Genomic DNA, 22,063 nt, shown 5'->3' with positions numbered 1-22,063 from the left:
CAAGACCGTTCCCTTCCTGTTGGCGAACACTTCAGTGGTCACGGGCATTCGGCCTCCGACCTTTGGTTAAGCATTCTCCAAGGTGACCTTCATGTCACATGACAGCGCAGGGTCCCTGAGCAGAAACTGATAGCCAAGTTCCGCACACGTGAGGACGGTCTCAACAGGGATCCTGGGTTCATGTTGCACTATCTGCAACCCCCATGACTTGCCTGGGTTTGCAAAACCTCACTTACTGTACTGGCTGGAGACAATACACATCTCTTTAACCTGTGCTCAGTGCTCTTTCCACTCACATTGTTAGCCACTTTAAGACTTGAATAGCAGGTTAGGTGTAAAGATTCGCATTCTAATCAGTAATCTGTAAACTGTCTGTGCTGTTATATGTACTGCCTGAGGCCAGAACTCTCCATTCACCTGATGAAGAAGGGAACCTCGAAAGCTTGTGAGTTTACTATCAAATAAATCAGTTGGACTTAAACCTGGTGTTGTCAGGCTTCTTACTGGAATGACAACCATCCAGAGTGTTAGACATTCACTCCTTCCATTACTGATGCACAATGGCAGCAGTGTGCACCATCCACAGGTTCACCAATGCATTGCAGCAACTCGCCAACACTCCTCTGACAGCACCTTAAGCCCATGACCTCTCCCACCTAGAAAAGACAAGGGCAGCAGGTGCATGGGAGCGCCACCTCCAAGTCACTCACAATCTTGATTTGGAATTCTAATGTTATTCCTCCACCATCAAGGGCTCAACATCTTTGAACTTCCTTACTAACAACATTATGGGTGTAACTACACTACATGGACTCCAATAGTTCAAGAAGGTGGCTCATCACCATCTTCTCAAGGGCACTTAGGGATCAGCAAAAAATTTTGGCCTTGCAGGCGATACACACTGTCCAAGAATGAATTTTAAAAAGAGACTGCAATGAACGTATCAACATGGCACAAGCACAGCAGTTTTATATCATCTAAATGCACTTTTTTCTGCATCCAAAGACAATGAAGTCTTAACTTTTTATTACATAAACTCAAGAATGAGTTACTTATTTCAACTGTTTTTTGATTGATTCACTTTACAAACTGATGTACTTTCTCACACGAACAGATCTCTGTGTTACTATTCATGATGAGTTGGAAGATGCCTTTTGTAAAATATTTATATGAGTGTCACTACCATGTGGTGATTGAATTAGTGACTTTCTATTTTATTACAAACTAATAAAGGAATGCAAGCCTTTTTTACATAAATTGTAAATAATTATTCTTTGCTTGGCTTGCTGTCTTATATTTTTAAGTCACAGATAGGGCATAACATGATAAGAAGATGCTCATAATTTGAAGAAGGAGTAAGTTTGTGACAGATATAGGCAGTGGGGGAAGCAGGCTATCATTGACCTATATCATTAAGGTTCTGGACATGGTACTCTTGAAGGTTGTGTTGAGTTTGGTAGAACTCAATTGGAATCTGAGTGCTGCAGCCTGTGGCTTTCTGAGCATTATTAAATGGGTTGGGATGGGCCTGAGTATTAGATGTGTGGCAGAGGTGGATTGAAGAGGCCCAGATCCTGCTCCTTAATCACCATTCTCCCTAACACTTGACCAACTACCTTTCCCCTCCAAAATGCGAGATATTATAAATTGTATTTGCTGATTTCCATCTGTCTCCATCAAAACAGCCATCAACATCTGCAAAATTTAATACGTAATCTAGATGACAACTCCACATCCAACTTTTCTTTCTTCTTGAAGATTCTTGAATACATTTTTGCATTCTGCTTCCATATACTTATCTCATCTTAGCAATGTGGTGAAATGCTCTCTGAAATGATCTAGCAAACTACTGAATTCAAGGGCAGTTACAAATTAGCTATAAATGCTGGCCCAGCCCTGAACAAATAAAATAAGTACTAAGGCACTTTTTTTCTGATTCTCTTCACCCTCAGCTCTGACAAGGGTCACCCAGACTTGAAATGTTGGCTCTATTCTCTCTCCACAGATGCTGTCAGATCTGCAGAGATTTTCCAGGATTTTCTGTTTCTGTATGAATTAAACTATAACTTTCTGTTGACTCTCTTCTGTCTGCAAGAAGAACAAGATAAATGTGTGCTCATATAGCACCTGAAGTGCATTACTGTCAAAGAAATAATTTTGGTCTGGTCATTGTTGAAATGTAAGGAAGCACATTAGCCAATTTTCACGTAGATCCCACATTGTAACAAAATTGGTAACAAAAATAGGAGCTCTTTTTCCAATCAGTGCCATAGGATCGTTTGTGTCCACTTAATCAGGCACGACTTAGAATCATAGAAACACTATAGTGCAGGAAGAGGCCATTTGGCCCATCGAGTCTGCACCAACCACAATCCCACCCAGGCTCTACCCCCATATCCCTACATATTTACCCGCTAATCCCTCTAACCTACGCATCTCAGAACACTAAAGGGCAATTTTAGCCCGGCCAATCAACCTAACCTACACATCTTTGGACTGTGGGAGGAAACCAGACCACCTGGAGAAAACCCACGAAGACATGAGGAGAACGTGCAAACTCCATACAGACAGTGACCCAAGCCAGGAATCGAGCCCAGGTCCCTGGAGCTGTGACGCAGCAATGCTAACCACTGTGCAACCATGCCGCCCTTTACGTAAACGTTTTATTCAAAAGATGCAGATGGAATCTTGTGGAAGTGATGGGGGTCTTGGCCACCAGCTGGAGAGTTGCAAGATTTCTAAGTTCCTCTTTTTGAGAAGGCCCACTGCATCTTGTGCCACTCAGGCACTTAAAAGCCAGTGGTGGGTCTTTCTTCTGGGATCAAAGATCCTAAGGGTGGAAGTCACGCCTTCCAAGAGCTGCTGGCACTCTTCTGTACTCAGTAGTGCCACCACCAAGAAGCTGGTCCCTGCTGGTGGTATTACACCCACAAAAGGTCTCAAATGATGGAGGAGCCCAGCACATCAGTGCAAAAGTTAAGGCTGCATCATTCAGAGCAATCTTTAGCCAGAAGTGCTGAGTGGATGAACCACCTTTGCCTCCTCCATGGTCCCCAGCATCTCAGATGCTAGTCTCTGGTCAATTTGATATCATTCCACATGATATCAAGAAATGGTTGTATGTGGTATGTATGTGGTGAGGGACACCAGTAGAGTTGCTGCTGATTTTACCTGCAGGAAGTGTGTACGCTTGCAGCTTCTGGAGGAGCGTGTTAAAGAGCTGGAGCTGGAATTGGAGGCACTCCGGATAATTCGGGAGGTTGAGGCAGACATTGATAGGAGTTACAAGGAGATAGTCACTCCTAAAAATGAGTCTTGGGTAACTGCTAGGAAGAGGGGTAAGAAACAATTGGCGAAACAATCCCCTAGGGCTGTTCCCCTCCAAAATAAGTTTTCTGTCCTGGAGGCTACAGTTGAGGAGGAATCAACTGGAGATAGCCAAAGGGAGCAGGTCTCTGGAGGTGAGCCTGTTGTGAAGGCTCAGGTGGATAGGGGAAGTAAAAGATTGGGCCTGGTGATTGGGGACTCCATAGTTAGGGGGACAAATAGGAGAGTCAGCAGTAATGGTAGGGACTCAGGGCTGGTGTGTTGCCTCCCAGGGGCTGGGGTCTGGGATGTTTCAAAGAGGGTGTTCAGGACTCTTAGGGGAGAGGGGAGTCAGCCCCAAGTCATAGTTCATGTGGGGACACATGACATAGGGAGGATAAGGGAAGGGGATATTAAGCAGAAATTTATGGAGTTGGGGTGGAAACTTAAGGCCAAGTCAGACAGAGTGGTTATCTCGGGACTCTTGCCTGTGCCACGGGATAGTTTAGAGCAGAACAGAGAGAGGGAAAGTTTGAATTTGTGGCTGAGGGGATGGTGCAGGAGGGAGGGGTTCAGGTTCTTGAGCAATTGGGGCTCATTCTGGGGAAGGTGGGACCTCTACAAGAGTGATGGTCTACACCTGAATCAGAGGGGAACCAATATCTTGGGGGGAAAATTTGCAAAGGCTATGCAGGGGGTTTAAACTGATTCAGAGGGGGGGGGTGGGATCCTGAGTAGCAGGGATGAAAGTGAGGGGGGCATAGATGGGGACTGCAATGCACGGCATCGTGGGGGTGGAGCAGAGCACTGTTTGAAATGCGTATACTTTAATGCGAGGAGTATTCGCAATAAGGTGGATGAACTTGCAGCGTGGATCAGTACCTGGAACTTTGATGTTGTGGCCATTTCAGAGACATGGATAGAGCAGGGGCAGGAATGGTTGTTTCAGGTTCCGGGGTTCAAATGCTTCAGTTGGAGTAGAGAAGGAGGTAGAAGAGGGGGAGGGGTAGCATTATTAGTCAAGGATTGTATCACAGTGTCAGAGAAGAAGTTTGATGAGGACTTGTCTGTTGAGGTAGTATGGGCTGAGATTAGAAATAGGAGAGGAGAGGTCACCCTGTTGGGAGTCTTTTATAGACCTCCTAAAAGTTCTAGAGAGGTTGAGGAAAGGATTGCAGAGACGATCCTGGATAGGAGTGAAAGTAATAGGGTAATTGTTATGGGGGACTTTAACTTTACTAATATTGATTGGAATAGCTATAGCTCTAGCTCATTAGAGGGGTCAGTTTTTGCACAAAGCGTGCAGGAAGGTTTTTTGACTCAGTATGTAGATAGACCAACTAGAGGCGAGGCTATATTGGATTTGGTGCTGGGAAATGAGCCAGACCAGGTGTTAGACTTGGAAGTTGGTGTGCATTTTGGTGATAGCGACCACAATTCGGTTACGTTCACCTTAGTGATGGAAAGGGATAGACTGGAACCTCGGGACAGTAGTTTTAGCTGGGGGAAGGGTAATTATGAGGCTATGAGGAGAGAATTAGGGAGCATAGGTTGGACTAGGAGACTACAGGGGCTGGGAACGTCCGAAATGTGAAGTTTTTTCAAGGAGCAGCTACTGCGAGTCCTTGATATGTATGTCCCTGTCAGGCAAGGAGGTAATGGTCGAGCAAGGGAACCATGGTGCACTAAAAAAGTTGTTTCGCTGGTTAAAAGGAAAAAGGAGGCTAATGTCAGCTTGAGACTTGAAGGCTCAGGTAGTGCACTGGAAAGCTTTAGATTGGCTAGGAGGGAGTTAAAGAGTGAGTTAAGAAGAGCTAAAAGAGGACACGAGAAGACTTTGGCTGATAGGATTAAGGAGAATCCTAAGGCATTCTATAGATATGTTAAGGACAGAAGATTGGTTAGGGCAAGATTAGGGCCAGTTAGAGACAGCAGTGGGAAGTTATGTGTGGAACCGGAAGAGATTGGAGAGGCATTGAACCAATATTTCTCTTCGGTATTCACACAGGGAGGCAAATGTAGCTGTGGAGAACACTGGGTTACAGGGTTGTAAACTGGATAGTACTGCAGTTGATAAGGAGGATGTGCTAGATATTCTTGAGGGTTTGAAAATAGATAAGTCCCCTGGGCCAGACGGGATTTACCCTAGGATTCTCTGGGAGGCAAGAGAGGCGATTGCAGAGCCTCTGGCTCTGATCTTCAGGTCGTCGTTGGTCACAGGTATAGTGCCAGAGGATTGGAGGATAGCGAATGTTGTCCCATTGTTTAAGAAGGGGAACAGAGACTTCCCCGGGAATTATAGACCGGTGAGTCTTACTTCTGTTGTGGGCAAAGTTTTAGAAAAAATTATTAGGGATAGGATTTATAGTTATTTAGAGAGTAATGTATTGATTGGAGATAGTCAGCACGGTTTTGTGAAGGGTAGGTCGTGCCTTACTAACCTTATTGAGTTTTTTGAGAAAGTGACCAAAGAGGTGGATGGGGGTAAGGCAGTTGACGTGGTATATATGGACTTTAGTAAGGCGTTTGATAAGGTTCACCATGGAAGGCTTCTGCAGAAAATGCAGATGTATGGGATTGGGGGTGATTTAGTTAATTGGATCAGGAATTGGCTAGCAGATAGGAGACAGAGGGTGGTGGTTGATGGAAAGTATTTGTCATGGAGTTCGGTTACAAGTGATGTGCCTCAGAGATCTGTTTTGGGGCCACTACTGTTTGTAATTTTTATAAATGATCTGGATGAGGGTATAGTTGGGTGGATCAGTAAATTTGCTGATGACACCAAAGTCAGAGGAGTGGTAGATAGTGAAGAGGGGTGTCATAGTTTACAGAGAGACTTGGACAAGTTGCAGAGCTGGGCCGAGAGGTGGCAGATGGAGTTTAATGCGGAAAAGTGTGAGGTAATTCACTTTGGCAGGAATAACAGATGTGTAGAGTATAGGGCTAACGGTAGGACTCCGAATAGTGTTGATGAACAGAGGGATCTAGGTGTATGTGTACATAGATCCCTGAAAGTTGGGAATCAAGTAGATAAGGTAGTTAGGAAGGCCTACGGTGTCTTGGCGTTTATTGGTAGGGGGATTGAATTTAGGAGCCGCAACGTCATGTTGCAACTGTACAAAACTCTGGTGCGTCCACACTTGGAGTATTGTGTGCAGTTCTGGTCCCCACATTATAGGAAGGATGTGGAGGCATTGGAGAGGGTGCAGAGGAGGTTTACCAGGATGTTGCCTGGTATGGAGGGAAGGTCCTATGAGGAGAGACTGAGGGATTTGGGGTTGTTTTCGTTAGAAAGAAGGCGGCTAAGCGGGGACCTTATTGAAACATATAAGATGATTAGAGGTTTACATAGGGTGGACAGTGATAGCCTTTTTCCTCGGATGGAGAAAGCTAGCATGAGGGGGCATAGCTTTAAATTAAGGGGTGATAGATATAGGACGGATGTCAGAGGTAGGTTCTTTACCCAGAGGGTGGTGAGGGATTGGAATGCCCTGCCTGCTGCAGTTGTAGATGCGCCTAGTTTGGGGGCGTTTAAGAGATCCGTGGATAGGTTTATGGATGGAAAGGGATTGGTTTAGGTTAGAGGGTCATTGCTTTTTTAACTGGTCGGCGCAACATCGTGGGCCGAAGGGCCTGTTCTGCGCTGTAATGTTCTATGGTTAGAAGCACTTGATACTGCAACAGGAATGGGCCCTATTAACATTCCGGCAATAGAATTGAAAACTTGTGTGCAGAACTCGCCATGCCCCTGGCCAAACTCTTCCAATACAGTTACAACACTGGCGTCTACTTGACAATGTGGAAAATTGCCCAAGTACGGCCTATACACAAAAACCAGGACAAATCCAACCCGGCCCCAATTACTGCCCCATCAGTCAACTCTTGATCAGTAAAGTGATGGAAGGCATCATCAATAGTGCTATCATGTAGCATCTGCTCAGCAGCAACCTGCTCAGTGACGCCCAGTTTGGGTTTCATCAGGGTCACTCAGCCCCTGGCCTCATTACAGCCTTGGTTCAAACATGGACAAAAAAGCTGAATTCCAGAGGTGATAGTGACAGCCCTTGACATCAAGGCCGCATTCGACCAAGCACGGCATCAAGGATCCCTAGCAAAACTGGAATCAATGGGTATTGGGGGACAAACTCTCCGCTGGTTGGAGTCATACCTGGCACTTAGGAAGATGGTTGTGGTCGTGGAGGGTCAGTCACCTCAGCTCCAGGGCATCTCTATAGAAGTCCCTCAGGCTAGTGTCCTAGGCTGAATCATCTTCAGTGCTTCATCAGTGACCTTCCCTCCATCATAAGGTCAGAAGTGGGGATGTTCACCAATGATTCTACAATGTTCCACACCCTTCATGACTCGTCAGATACTGAAGCAGTCCATGCTTAAATGCAACAAGATTAGGACAAGATCCAGGCTTGGGCTGACAGGTGGCAAGTAATATTTGCACCACACAAATGCCAGGCAATGACCATCACCAACATGAGATACTCTAACCATTGCTCCCTGACATTCAGTGGTGTTACCATCACTGACTCCCTCGCTGTCAACATCTTTGGGGTTACCATTAACCAGAGACTCAACTGGACTTGCCACAAACACACTGGCTACAAGAGCAGGTCAGAGGCTAGGAATACTGTGGCGAGTAACTCAAAAACTTTAAGGGATAAAACTGTTCATTTTGTGTCAGCAGCAGTTGTGAAAAGTTCAGGCGAATAGAGCAAACTAGGGTAACCCAGAGGTGGGGTAGGGTTCACATCGGCGAGGCAGAAGTAGGCGGAATTTTAATTCCGAAACAGATAATACAATTTTGTCTTTTAAAAAGCATTTAGAAAGTTACATAGGAAGATTGACATACAGGAATATGGATCAAACGTGGCCAATTGGGACTAGGTTAATGGTAAAAACTGGGCAAATTCATAACTATATTTGTGCTTTAACTATTTCACTTCAACAACTTTGTTTGAAATTATTTTGTTTTTAGTCATTCTCTAAACACATGTTTGCTTATGAGGACAGGCAGGTTCAGCCTTCGAGTATCCCCAGTAATCAGTGGTTATAAAAAAGGAAGTCTTAGCTCAGTTATCCAAAAAGATTGTGTACTCTCAGCATAGCATCCAAACATGTCTTGAATACCAGCTACTTTCCTGGAAATCTCATTTGGAAATCTATTTCATGTGTGATAAAGAAGTTCTGTACATTATCTGTTGTTAATGCTGCCTTGTGTTTAACTTATCAAGAGTCACACTCTAATAAATTCAAGGTGAATTACCTTCTTTTCTGTCCCCAACCAGCAAAGATCCTGGTGAACCCCGTGAAACATTCTCCAAGGATAACAGAATTAGTTGGTATTGGGAACGAAGTTCATGAGGTTCTAAAGTGAACAGACCAATATGTACTCACATAGTTGCTATCAGGTCACTCTGTGACGTGTATGGGGTATCAAGGAGAGGTAATACCTTTGGTGGGGGAACATGTTATATCCTTTCAGGGCGGTTTGTCCATCCTTTGTCCCCACCTGGCACTCAGCTCTCACCTGTGGCTTCCTGTAGCTGTTTGCATGCGACAGTGGCCACACCCCAGGCAATGGCCTTGACAAGCTGGCTAAACCAGGTGAGGGTAGCCAACGGGTCTCAACCCTCGGTGAGATAGGGAGATGTCTATCCCAGCATGTGAAGACAGAGTCCGGCGGATTGAACAGAAGAGACCAGTGGAAGATCCAATAGTCAAGGCAGTCTCTGCAAGCGTCATGGAACGCGAAGAGCAGGATAAGACACAAAGAAATCCTGGTCATCCATTGCGCCTAGTCCCACCTCCAGCGTCTTGACTCTTGTCTTGCCACTGGATCTAGATGGGAATTGGGACGAGAGTGTGAGGCTGACGCTGCGCAACTCTCCCTCACTTTAATCCAAATCAAGCGCTAGTTTCGACACCATCATCATCATCAGGATCCTGTTCAACCCTTGAAGTCCTACGGCGATGGGCGAGTGATGAAGCAGGTGTGGATACACTGGGAGCTGTAGTCACGGACCTGTATGCAGGCGGCTCAGGTCTAATGGTCGTTTTCTGCTGACCGAAGCAGCAGTGGAACTCGGTGTCTACCTGGGCGACTGAGCAGTCCTCTTCAGGAACGCACTGCTCACCACTGTAGAATAAGGGGCTAGAAAAGGTGCCCTAAACATTGCCTGCTTCACTACATCCTGGCCAGTTTACCGCAGCTGGCAGGGATCCCATCTTGCGGTTGAACACACAAAATAAAACACAAGGTGACACTGCTCACCATTGGCACTTGGAACGTGCGCACGCTTTTGGACAATCCTACAGCAGACAGACCAGAGAGAAGAACAGCCTTAGTTGCCAGAGAGCTTGCAGCCCTGAGCAAAACTTGTCTTGCCAATGTAGGTCAGTTGACTGAAACTGGAGGTGGATACACTTTTTTCTGGAGCAATTGCGGCAGTGATGAGCACCATGATGCTGGAGTTGGATTCGCCATCAGGAGTCACCTTGTTTGGAAACCTGATAGTCTACCCAAGGGTGTGAACGACCAGCTTATGACATTACAGCTTCCGCTACAGGACAGAAGTCAAGCCACCCTGATCAGCGCCTATGCCCCCACAATGAACAACTCAGATGAGATGAAAGACAAGTTCTACAAAGAACTAGATGCCCTACTGTCAGCAGTGAGCAGTACCGACAAGCTGATCTTGCTTGGCGATTTCAATGCAAGAGTAGGGTGTGACTCTGCAATCTGACAGGGAGTCATTGGGAGGCATGGAGTGGGCAAGTGTAACAGTAACAACCTACTCTTAATGAAGACCCGTGCAGCACATGACCTCCTCATCACCAATACAACCTTCCGTCTGCCTACCCGTAACAAGACCTCCTGGATGCACCCCTGCTCTAAGCTTTGGCATCTTATCGACTATGTCATTGTTAGGAGAAAAGACAGGCAGGATGTCACAGTAATCAGACTGCTGGACAGATCAAAGGCTCATTGTCTCCGAAATGAGGCTCCACATCAGACCCAAGGGGTGACCACAAGGAAGCAAGGTTATGAAAAGAATCAATGCGGCCAAGTTAAAGAACCCCAGCTTCAGCACTGGCTGAAGACTTAGAAATCAAGTTTGCTGACCTACACCTCGCAGGCAGCACTGAGGATGACTGGGAATGCTTCAGGGATGCTATCCATGCATCTGCGCTGAAGATGCTCGTGCCCTCCACCCGCAAGCAACATGATTGGTTTGATAAGAACGATGAGGAGATACAGGCTCTGCTGTTGAAAAGCACAGTCTTCATCAGGCCTGTCAGAACGACCCATCTTCAGCTGCCAAGAAAAATGCTTTCACCAGTGCTCGCAGGACAGTCCAGAATAAACTGTGTAAAATGCAGGATGCCTGGCTGAGCGCCAAGGCAGATGAAACACAGGGATACACTGACAGAAACAACTTCAAACGGTTCTATGAAGCCCTCAACACTCTCTGATGACTTCAATCTCTCGGGAGTTGCCCCCTCTTAAGTACAGATGGTACAACTCTCATTACAGAGAGGGCTCAGATCCTGCAGAGATGGGCTGAACACTTTGAAGCCGTCCTCAACCGACTGTCATCTATTAATGAAGAAGCAATAGACAGGATTCCCCAGGTTGATATCAACAGCGCCATGGATGACCCACCGGTAATAGCAGAAGTCACGAAAGCTGTCAGCCAGCTACCCAGTGGCAAAGCCCCGGGGAAGATGCCATGCCCGCAGAGATCTATAAAGCTGCTGGTCCTGCACTTATCGGGAAGCTCACCAAGTTATTCCAGTCCTTTTGGAAGCAAGGATCCATTACTCAGGAACTTAAAGATGCTTCCATTGTACACCTCTACAAGAGGAAGGGCAATTGGCAAGTATGCGACAACCATCGAGGAATCTCACTGCTCTCCATCATAGGAAAAACCCTCGCGAGAGTCCTGCTAAATCGTCTGGTCACTCATCTGGAACTGGGCCTGCTTCCAGAGTCACAGTGTGGCTTCTGCAAAGGTCGTGGGACTACTGACATGATTTTTGCTGTGCGCCAACTTCAGGAGAAGTGTCAGGAGCAGAATCGCAAGCTCTACACGACCTTTGCTGACCTCGCAAAGCCTTTGATACTGTAAGCCGACAAGGCCTGTGGGGGATCATGTCAAAGTTCAGCTGCCTCCCCCAAATTCATTCAGATGGTACACCAGTTCCATGATAGCATGATGGCCAGAGTACTGGATGGCAGAGAATCCTGAGGCATTCCCAGTCACCAATAGCATCAAACAGGGCTGTGTGCTCGCACCCACACTGTTCAGCATGATGCTTACTGCCATGTTGAATGATGCCTTTCAGGACAGCGTTGCTGGAATCAGTCTCAAGTACAAGGTGGATGGGAAGCTTTTCAACTTGAGAAGACTTCAAGCTATTACCAAAGTGAAAGAGACTGTTTTGAGAGATTTCCTCTTTGCCGATGACTGCGCCCTGTATGCTGGCTCAGAGCCAGAGATGCAAATCAGTATGGACAAATTTTCCACGGCTTGTGACAACTTTGGGCTCACCATCATTAAAAAGACTGAAGTCATGCACTAGCCTGCTCCTCATGCACCGTACACAGAACCCATAATCACAATCAATGTGCAGAAACTACAGCAGTGGACCAGTTGACTTATCTTGGCAGCACTCTCTCCCAAGCAGTGACTATTAATTCAGAAGTTAACTGCAGAATAGCAAAAGCAAGTTCTGCTTTTGGTAGAGTGCGCTCCACTGTATGAGAGCATCGAGGAATCAACCCAGCAACAAAACTGAAGGTTTACAGCGCCGTGGTACTCACTACCCTCCTGTATGCCTGTGAAACACGTACAGTGTATCGAAGGCATGCAAGACAGCTCAATCATTTCCACGTCTTGTCTTCGCAGAACATTATGCATCCGATGGCAAGACAAAGTACCAGACACTGAAGTTCTCTTTAAAGCAAGGCTACCATCAGTCCACACACTGCTGATGAGAGCGCAGACCCGGTGGGCAGGTCATGTCATCCGTATGTCAGACAAAGTGAAGTTGTCCACTTTGGTAGGAATAATGGTAGGAAGGACTATTACTTACATGGCGAAAAACTGCAGCATGCTATGGTGCAGAGGGACCTCGGGGTCCTTGTGCATGAGTCGCAAAAACCCAGCCTGCACGTGCAGCAGGTGGTCAGGAAGGCGAAAGGGATGCTGGCCTTCATAGCGAGGGGGATTGAATATTAAAGTAGGGAGGTCTTGCTGCAACTGTACAGGGCACTGGTGAGGCCGCAGCTGGAGTACTGTGTGCAGTTTTGGTTGCCTCACTTACACAAAGATATTTTGGCCTTGGAGGGAGTGCAGAGGAGGTTTACTAGGCTGATACCGGAGTTGAGGGGGTTGAGCTATGAGGAGAGGCTGAATAAACCAGGCTTGTACTCGTTAGAGTTTAGAAGAATAAGGGGAGATCTCATTGAGACATATAAGATGATGAATGGGATGGATAAGATAGAGGTGGAGAGGCTCTTCCCGCTCAGAAGGGACAGTAGGACTAGAGGGCATAGCCTCAAGATAAGGGGGGACAGTTTAGAACGGAGTTGAGGAGGAACTTCTTCACTCAAAGGGTGGCGAATCTCTGGAATTCTCTGCCTGTTGAAGTGGTGGAGGCTGCCTCGCTAATTATATTTAAGACGCGGGTAGATAGGTTTTTGATAGGCAAGGGGATTAAGGGTTATGGGGAGAAGGCGGGAAAGTGGAACTGAGCCACGACAGATCAGCCATGATCTTATTGAATGGTGGGGCAGGCTCGAAGGGCTAGATGGCCTACTCCTGCTCCTACTTCTTATGTTCTTATGAGCGCATACCCAAGCAGCTCCTTTTTGGGGAACTCTCTGCTGGAAGACACTCGCATGGAGGGCAGAAGAAACATTTCAAAGACACACTCAAAGCCTCCCTGAAGTCGCTTGACATTGACACGACCACCTGGGAAATGCTGGCACAAAACTGCCCTACCTGATGCTGCCTCATCCAAAGGCTGTCAAGCTCACGAAGAAAGGTGTATTGCTGAAGCACAACTTAAGCATGAGCTGCACAAGTCCAGGGCCACCAGCGCAACAACTACAGTGTCTGTCCAATATGTGCAGAACATTCTGTGCCCGAATTAGCCTAATCAGTCATCTTTGGACACACTGCAACCAGCCTCAAGATGACTAATGGTGTCGAGGTCCTCATCGATGACGATGGACGAACAATGAACAACAACATCAGGTCACTCTTCAATTACAAGTCATAAGCTGACTGGAAATGATATCGTGCTTTTTTAAGACTTACTCTGTATTCTTCCGTTGCACCAAAATTTGTCAGAATATACAGCTGATTTCTCCAATGTTCCACATGGTAAATTAGTCCAGGGACTCGTTCTTGCACAATCTTAGGGCAACCTAGCGCATACAAACGATCAAGTAACCAGACCTCTGAGCTATTCTTACTGTTACTGTTGATAGTGATAAATCTCCCATCCTTGGTGCAGGTCAGTTCCACAAAAAACCTTGAAATATTGACAGAAGGAACAGAAGAAACTATTTAAACAATTTGTTGGTGATTCAGATGAAATCAGATTGGTATACAAATTATTTTAGAAACCAACAAACAGAATTCCACTTTCTAATAGTTACCAGCCTGTTCAAACATGTAGCATTATATTAAAAGAAATGTGCAAATATTAAAAGTCTGGAAATAGATAGAAAATGCACAATAGAATGAACAGTATCTGTAGAAAGTTCACGTCCAAAGCAGTACTCTGACTGGCACTTCTTGTTTCACCCTAATATTACCTGGGGTCATTTTCTTTGTAAACCATTTCAGATATTGCTCTTGTGTCTTCCAGTAGAAGCCTGAAAACTTGTCGGGACTGAAGTTTATCCAAACTGGTATAAAACAGACTATCATCTGTGCCCCATTCTGTAATAAACAACATGATGCTGACTGGCTTTAAAGGCAATTACATTCACTTGTAAAATGAGAACATGTTAACAGAATGAATAAAAAAAAGTGTTTTAACTGTATGGTACTGGAGTCTATCTTCACAAACTTCAGGAGCCCAAAATGAAGTACTACTGGGATTGGATTTAGATGCACCCTGGTTAAACAGAATCATCAACACTGCAAACTGTACAATGATTGATTTATTTGGTAGCACAAGCTTTCAGAATGCTCAAACTCAATTAAAAGTTAATGGTGGGAATGTGAGTCTCAACAGGTAATCAGGTCTTTACAGGAGCAGACAATGTGAGTGGAGAGAGAGTTAAGCACAGGTTAAAGGAGATATCTCTTTAACCTTTGTGTCTATATATCCCTTGTTCGTGAATCCAACTCTTCACTCACCTGATGAAGGGGCAGCGTGCCAAAAGCTTGTGTTACCAAATAACGCTGTTTGGACATTAACCTAGCGTTATGAGACTTCTTACTGTGCCTACCCTAGTCCAACGCCAACATCTCGACATCATGTACAATAATTGTCATTTCCTGCATTTTTGGTTCTGTCAAATATAAACTCTAGCATCTCTTAAGTTTCGCAATAATGGATCGCTTCTCAATTCATGCCCTCATTCTGAATGAGTAAGTTGACACGTACAGCTGATCAGTGTCCTGATATGATTCCTTCCCCACTGTAAATACTAGAATGGCCAGCTACGTTTTGCTTTCTGTCCATTGCCAAATTGCCATGATGTACTGTGGCAATTCACTCTAAGTTCCATCTTAGCCTTTTCCCTCCCTTAAACACTTCCTACTCCCCAGGCGCCTTACTCTTTATCATGAGTTCCACCTCTTAAGATCCTTATTATCTTTCACACTGTCAGCTTGCAGCTACCTTCTTCATCAAAATTTCTTCTCCTTTAGCCTCATTTAGACTCTGCAAGGCATGTTATCCTTACAGATTTGAACTTTCACTTTGTATTCTCTGCTCTGCTCTTGCAATCTCACTTTCCACAGAACACCCCTACCCCTCGACCTCACCACAATACATGACATAATTACCTACACACATTTAATTCACTGACATGTTCAGATTCCACATATCGTCCTTGTTTACATTCCCTTACTGCCTCCAACACCTGCTGCTTTCCCCAGTCTGTCACTGGATAAAACTATCACCTCCATTTCAAATGCCATCTCTAGTCTCCAGCTGGCACATTACCTGCTTTGAGACTGATGTTTTTTCTGGCCAGCTCCACAATTACCTTACCTCCACCTTGAATGCCCACTCCTCAATACACTTGCCACTTCTAAATCTGTTCTAATTATTTAATTGCCATGCCTGTATTGGGCAGGATACCAGGGAAAATGTCCCTGCTTTTTGTCGAACTAGTGTAATGAGTTCATTTATCCCCATTTGAGAGGGCACGTTTGAGTCTCATTTGAAAGACCTTCTTTGAAAGAAGATTTTTTGAAAAGTCGTGTAATATAAATTTAGCATAAATAAGAACTATATCTGCATCCACATAGCAACACATCATGAATGAAATTCAGTGACCATCATGCGGAGGTCCCAATGACCAACTAATATGATTTTACTGGTATTGGACAGAGGATGAATATTGCAATGACACCATCAGAACTTCCTGTATGATTTTGAATAATGTCACAGGATCTGTAAACTTCAGCTGACCTACTGCTAACACAGGGATGGGACCCCAATTTATTGTCTCATTCACAGGGCAAAGCAAAACAAATAACTTAAGAAAGATCTTGTAAGTGTAAAGTCATGGAGCGCTGTCCCAGACTCACCGAAGCTAAATGCTCTTGGCAAAACATGCACCACCTCTGGTTTAGGATCAAGCTTGACCACAACACAAGTGGATTCATCCAATAAAGTATGTACACTTGAAGCCAAATACTTCTGATTTGGTGAGACTCTGATGTGTTGAAATCGAGCATCTTTTATTTGCAGAAATTGTAGCTGGTCCAAGGACAACACAACTTCAGGAACTTGATTACCTTTGGGATATAAATAATGTTCCACACAGAGTACAAAGGAGAACAACTGAAATGTTCAGTTATGAATCAATTAGGACAAAATGCTGCTCCATACATGCAACTGAATGCCTTTCTACAATGGGAGCAAATTCCTATGATACTGCAGATAAATATTGTACCACTTTGCTTTTTTATACATGTTTCTTTAAACAAAAAAAAAATCAATAAACAACAAATAGTTCAATTTAACTCATATCATATGTACAGAAGGTGGAACAAACTTATGACATTGCAAGAGTGAGTCCCAGGAAATTTTTACTTCTAATCCTCAAATCCATTTAACATTAAGAGCTGGTTTCCTGAATGTGATGGGACTTTGGCAACCTGTCCACATGCTGCATGTAATTTCCACTGTACTCTGAGCCCTGTTTAAAATGAGGTTACGCCCTTAAGTTATTTTTGTTGCTTGTCTAACCATAGAAGAAATGTTTGCATTAGAAGTGTGCTGAAGAGATGCCTCTCTGGAGAACCTGATGAAGGAAGTCAGGGTAATGGGGAAGTGGTTATTCCTGTGTAGCTGCAGGAACATCTACATGGCACTATAAAGCAAGTATGGAAATAGGTGACTGATAGGATCATGTGCCATCAACCTTACACCCAGGGCTCGGGTTCAGTGCAGAAAGAGATTCAATGACCTAACAAGATCATAAGTGAAACTGGACAGAAAAATGTGCATTCCAGATTGTAGAGGATGCAAGGTTCACTTATGATACTGAACCGGAAATAATATTCTGCATAAAATTGTGTTGGTTGTAGTTTCAAAACAAGACTTCTTAGTAACAGGAAGACAGTAAGCCTGTTAAATACAGCAAGTTTGGAAAATAGGATCTGCGAATTTCTGACCTTTTTTGTCAATTTTTTCTCCATACCAATTTTCTAATCATTAACTTACTTATTTTTATTTCTTGCTGACAGTCCCCAGTAGAGTAAAGGAATTAAGGGTTACAGCAAACAGGCAGGTAAGTGGAGCTGTGTCCACGAAAAGATCAGTCATGATCTTATTGAATGGTGGAGCAGGCTCGTGGGGCCAGGTGGCCTACTTCTGCACCTAGTTCTTATGTTGCCCAAATCATTATTCTTCGTGTTTTACTCCAGACAGATTGGTGTGCTGTATAACTGTGAACCTAGTACTCATTCTTGAAATTCATGTACTTTTCAGCAGGATTCTGTAGACAGTCATCAGTAGTGAGAACACAGATTAATTTTTCCCTCTCATAAGTCAGGGCACAAAACCTCTGATTCAAAAGGTGAACGTAGTCTTACTTAATCAAATTGACAGTAATGGTGGATGTTGGATGCTAACACAATGGTGCTTGATTGAGATGCTTTAAATGGTGACCAGCCTATTTGGAATCAGACATTAAGAATGATCACTTGCACGAGATATTGGAACAGTTATATTTGAACTGGACCTCACCAAAACCTAGTGTTTTTTGGAGAGGAGAGAAAGTTTTTGACTTTTAAAAGGAGAAATGTAAGTTATTTCATGCTGACCTTCAATTCACAGAATTATTTACTTAAGGTTTTGCAGCAGGAGGTTAAATTTTACAGTCTTTCAAGAGTAAAACTAAAGCTGTTCAAATGGATTGTAATTGAACTGACACAGAATTGATTATTATTTTTGTCATCCAGACTAGATCACAAGATTAATTTTGTTACAGCACCATTTACCATAAGAGTTTTAGACACCTTCCAAGAGAAATTTTGAGTGATCAGCCCAATTTGAACCAATATCTTTTAGGTGAAAAGCATCCTTTCGTATTATGATTGAGTGGCTTCAATTAAGTTCTATTCATTGTGGTTTCCATGCTGATTATGTTATGTTGAAAGACTTACCATTCTGAAGTCTTCTATAAATGCAGCCATTTTCTTCAAAGTACTCAAGGTCATTTATTTGTATCTGTGAAAACAATTAAACAAAGGTTACCACGTCAAAATGCTAATCACAATACATGTCCTTTGTTATTCATGTAATTCTGCACTTTATTAGCCTTGTCCCTGTCAAACACTGACAAAGCAATGAAAAAGAACATGAAATATCTACAAATACATGTTTTCCTGGGTCAGAAAATAGATTAAAACCTAAATAAATAACTCTGAGCAGAAATTTAACTGGAATAGTCAGAGACTGGGAATTCTGCAGCAAGTAATTCACCTCCTGATTCCCAAAGTCTGTCCACAATCTAGAAGGCACAAGTCAGGAGTGTGATGCAATACTTTTCACCTGCCTGGATGAGTGCAGCTCCAATTCAAGAAAGTCAACAGGATGCTAGAAAAGGGAATGGAATGGGAGTGGAGGTGGGTGGAGGTGGGGAGTCTTGCTAAAACTGTACATGGTGCTAGTTAGATCACACCTGGAATACTTTGGACAGTTTTGATGCCTTTTTATCCAAGGAAACATAAACTGGCATTGGAGGCAGTCCAGAGAATGTTTACTAGGCTGATCCTGGATATGGAGGGACCTTCTTATGAGGAGAGGTTGAGTAGGTTGGATCTGTACTCATTGGGGTTTAGGAGAATGAGAGGCAAACTTATTGAGATATCTGGGACTCTCAAGGGGCTGACAGGGTAAATGCAGAGAGGTTATTTCCCCTTGTGGGAGAGTCTAGAGTCAGAGGGCATAATCTTAGAGTAAAGGGTTGCCCATTTAAGACAGAGATGAAGAGATATTTCTTCTCTCAGATTATAGTAAATTTGTGGAATTCTTTATGGTAGAGGGTTGTAGAGGTTGGGTCAGTAAGATGGTCAATGCAGAGATAGTCAGATTTTTAATCAGTAAGGGAATCTCATTGAAATAAATAGGATTCCTAAGGGGCTTGATAGGGTAAATGCTGAGAGGATGTTTCCTTCATGGGGGAGTCTAGAACCAAGGGCATAATCTCAAAATAAAAAGGGGCATCAATTCAAGACTGAGATGAGGAAGAATTTCTTCTCTCAGGGAGTTGAGAGTCTTTGGAAGAGAGCGCTTGTCAGAGAGATGTGGAGGCAGAGTCATTGCACATATTTAGGCTGAGATAGATAGAATTTTAATCAGTAAGGAAATCATGGGTTGCGGGGAAAGGACAGAAAAGTGGACATGAGGAACATTGAATCAATCACGATCTACTGAATGGCAGAACAGGCTCAACTGGCCGAACCATCTACTCCTTCTACTATTTCTTATGGTTTTAAATATTTACTTCCTCCACACATTGTGCAAGGCAGCTGCAGTGTGTATTATTTACAAGATGCAAATTCAACAAAATAGGCCAATTATTTTTACAACTTTTATTGTAATGAATTTGCTCACTAGCAAAGTACTCAGGAGCCAATGGTACATATATCATTTTAGATGGACTCCTCTAAGACACCATATATGGAAGTTCCACCTGCAAATGCTTTGCCAACCCACTGCTGTGGTGTTTCGGAATCCAGGGGTGCCGTCAGCCTCAATCTGAACTCTGGAGGTAGCTCAAGCATTCCTGAAGTGAGTTCTGGCATTTGTATGCCATGTTGTTCTGAATGTATTTTCCCACTGATGCCGCAGAGAATGTGGCATGAGTGGTCAGACCTTTATCTGCAGCCTATTCGTGGGATGCAAATGAGTTTTACGCTGTCTCCGGTGGGTTTCCGGTTTCCCCATGGTGGGCACAAGTGGAAGATCCCTGTAAATTCGTGCTGGTGTAAAACCAAGTTTTGGCCTCCTGCCAAATTCCCACCCTCCCCTGCCCACCACTGAACCTGCTATCAGGGGCTTGGGAGAATTCTTCCCATTTTGGAGAGGTGGAGGCAAGGGCAGTGAATCTGGAGTTCTTGTAACCTTGTGTAAAAGGGACTTTTTTTTTGGGGGGGGGGGGGGCGGTGCGGCGGCGGGGGTGGTGGTGGAGAGACTGTATTTCTCCAGGCCTGTTAGCTCCCTGCAGCAAATCGTGTTGGCCCAGAGAACTGGATGCTGGGCAAATAAGGGAGTGGCGCCTCATGGTGCTCCTGGCCCACCACACTGGCTTCCGATTGGGTTCCCAACCAGTATGGGGCAGGAACTTGATGAGTATATAAAACACTTGTTTAGCATTTCACTAGTGGGTTTAAAGCACAATACAATTCTCTCACGCTAGTCACTCACCTCGCCATACTGATCTCCATGTGGCAGGCTTTGGTACAGGTCCTGACAATCATCAACGTATGTCTAGTGCCCATGTGCCCTCTGCTGCTGCCAGGCTCAGGGTTGGGGCAAGGAGTTGATCTTGGCACTGTACCCTAGAGGCAAGTCCAATGGCTGGATTGCCCTATTTAGCCCTGGCAGACCTGAAGATCACCCCAAGCATGATGATTCCAGGCAGCTCAGTGAACAACATCTTCATTCCTACCTGTCAGCTGTGAAAGCCTTGAAGTGGCCTGGTCAGTTTAATCCCCATGCCCCCTGGACAGTGGGCAGGCTTTTAAATCACAACAGTACTCCATTCTGCAGCAGGGATTTCCCCTTCTCTCTGGCAAAATCTGCAGGTGTGATTAGACCTCTTTGAAGTCCTCTGACAGACAGAAAATGTCAGTTTCACACGGAGGATTCCCTTCTCCACAGCTGCTTACTCAGCCCCATTCTATTAACATAGCTTTTATTTCAGGTCCCTGAGCAATCAAACAAAGCTCAGACTCTTTGAAAAGCCTTCAACACCGTTTTTCCTCCAACTTTAGTGCAATCTTTTAATCTCCTCACTGATTAAAAACTAGTAAACTGTCACTCAGCCTGCAGCTAGCTGTGTTTATTTACCTTTGCCTTCAGCTTGAATGCGTTTGAAGTATCCCCGCCCCCTTGTTCCTAACACAACTTAAGTCTGATTGACAGCCGTGGTTTCTTCAAAGGGAATAAATGGTCTGCCAAACAGGAAATGAAACCATTTAAAAAGGGTACCCTGATCTCTGAAAAGCCAGGCTGGCTGATGAGTTTCTTGGGAACAGATTTATTTGCAACTTTCAGGTGGGAGAATCAATGATAATGAATTATTCTAATCAACAAGCTATAATAGACTTACCGCATGGCTGTAACTGTTAGGAACATATTTGTTGCATTCTGATTCCAACCGCTTTTTAAACCAGTCTTCTAGTTTACTGTACTTGTGTGATTTAGATCTGTAATATTTTAGTTCTGCTTCCAAAAGTTCCTTGAAGGATAAAAAAACAAGTATGCCATTCATTAGAAGAAATCACCTCAAAAAAAAGTACCCTTTCATAAATAAAATATTATATCAACGTTTCATATTGAGATGATTTCAATACTTCCTGAATTATGGTGATAAATGAAAATTGTGTTTTTAAAGCTTTCTAGATGTGATATGAATTAGGGGACAGAAAGTGTGATTTCAAAAGCTAATATAAACAAGGGTATATTTTTCAACACACGAAACAAATAAATTGTTTATTGAATAATGCTGAACAGTGTAGTATGTTGACAAAGGTTTTTACCGTGCATCCATCAGATCAAACACAATGATGGCGAATCTCAAATCATCACAATAATTTACAGCAGGGAAGAAAATTGTCACAATTGTTTGAAATTTGACATTCTTGCATTAGTCTTGATGAGCACAAGAAGCAAAGTTTCAATAACATGCCTCTCTTTTCAGCAATATTCATTTTTGTATGATACTACCAAGTAACACGTTTTTTTGCCAACACATGCTTTCTTTCATAAAGCACTGGGACTATTTTTAGTTTTTATGGTTCTTTTGAAATGAAAG

The 22,063-nt window shown here is 44.0% G+C and overlaps 1 protein-coding gene across 3 annotated transcripts in view; it reads right to left on the bottom strand.

Moving 5' to 3' along the window:
* prepl (prolyl endopeptidase like) overlaps positions 1-22,063 on the bottom strand; it is a 51,955-nt gene that overhangs the window by 28,495 nt on the left and 1,397 nt on the right. For 2 of the 3 annotated variants that reach the window (XM_080200638.1, XM_080200637.1), the window contains exons 2-6: positions 21,359-21,487; positions 18,186-18,249; positions 16,101-16,310; positions 14,147-14,273; positions 13,644-13,860 (exon numbers count right to left, since the gene is read on the bottom strand). In XM_080200638.1, the coding sequence (XP_080056764.1) occupies positions 13,644-13,860; positions 14,147-14,273; positions 16,101-16,310; positions 18,186-18,249; positions 21,359-21,487 (747 nt within the window). The remainder of the gene's footprint in view (positions 1-13,643; positions 13,861-14,146; positions 14,274-16,100; positions 16,311-18,185; positions 18,250-21,358; positions 21,488-22,063) is intronic. The other variant, XM_080200639.1, reaches the window with a different exon arrangement.

This window comes from Carcharhinus amblyrhynchos, chromosome 12 (assembly GCF_965287045.1).
Source record: "Carcharhinus amblyrhynchos chromosome 12, sCarAmb.v2.hapA, whole genome shotgun sequence".
Classification (NCBI taxonomy): domain Eukaryota; kingdom Metazoa; phylum Chordata; class Chondrichthyes; order Carcharhiniformes; family Carcharhinidae; genus Carcharhinus; species Carcharhinus amblyrhynchos.
This window is presented reverse-complemented; position numbering and strand designations above follow the sequence as displayed.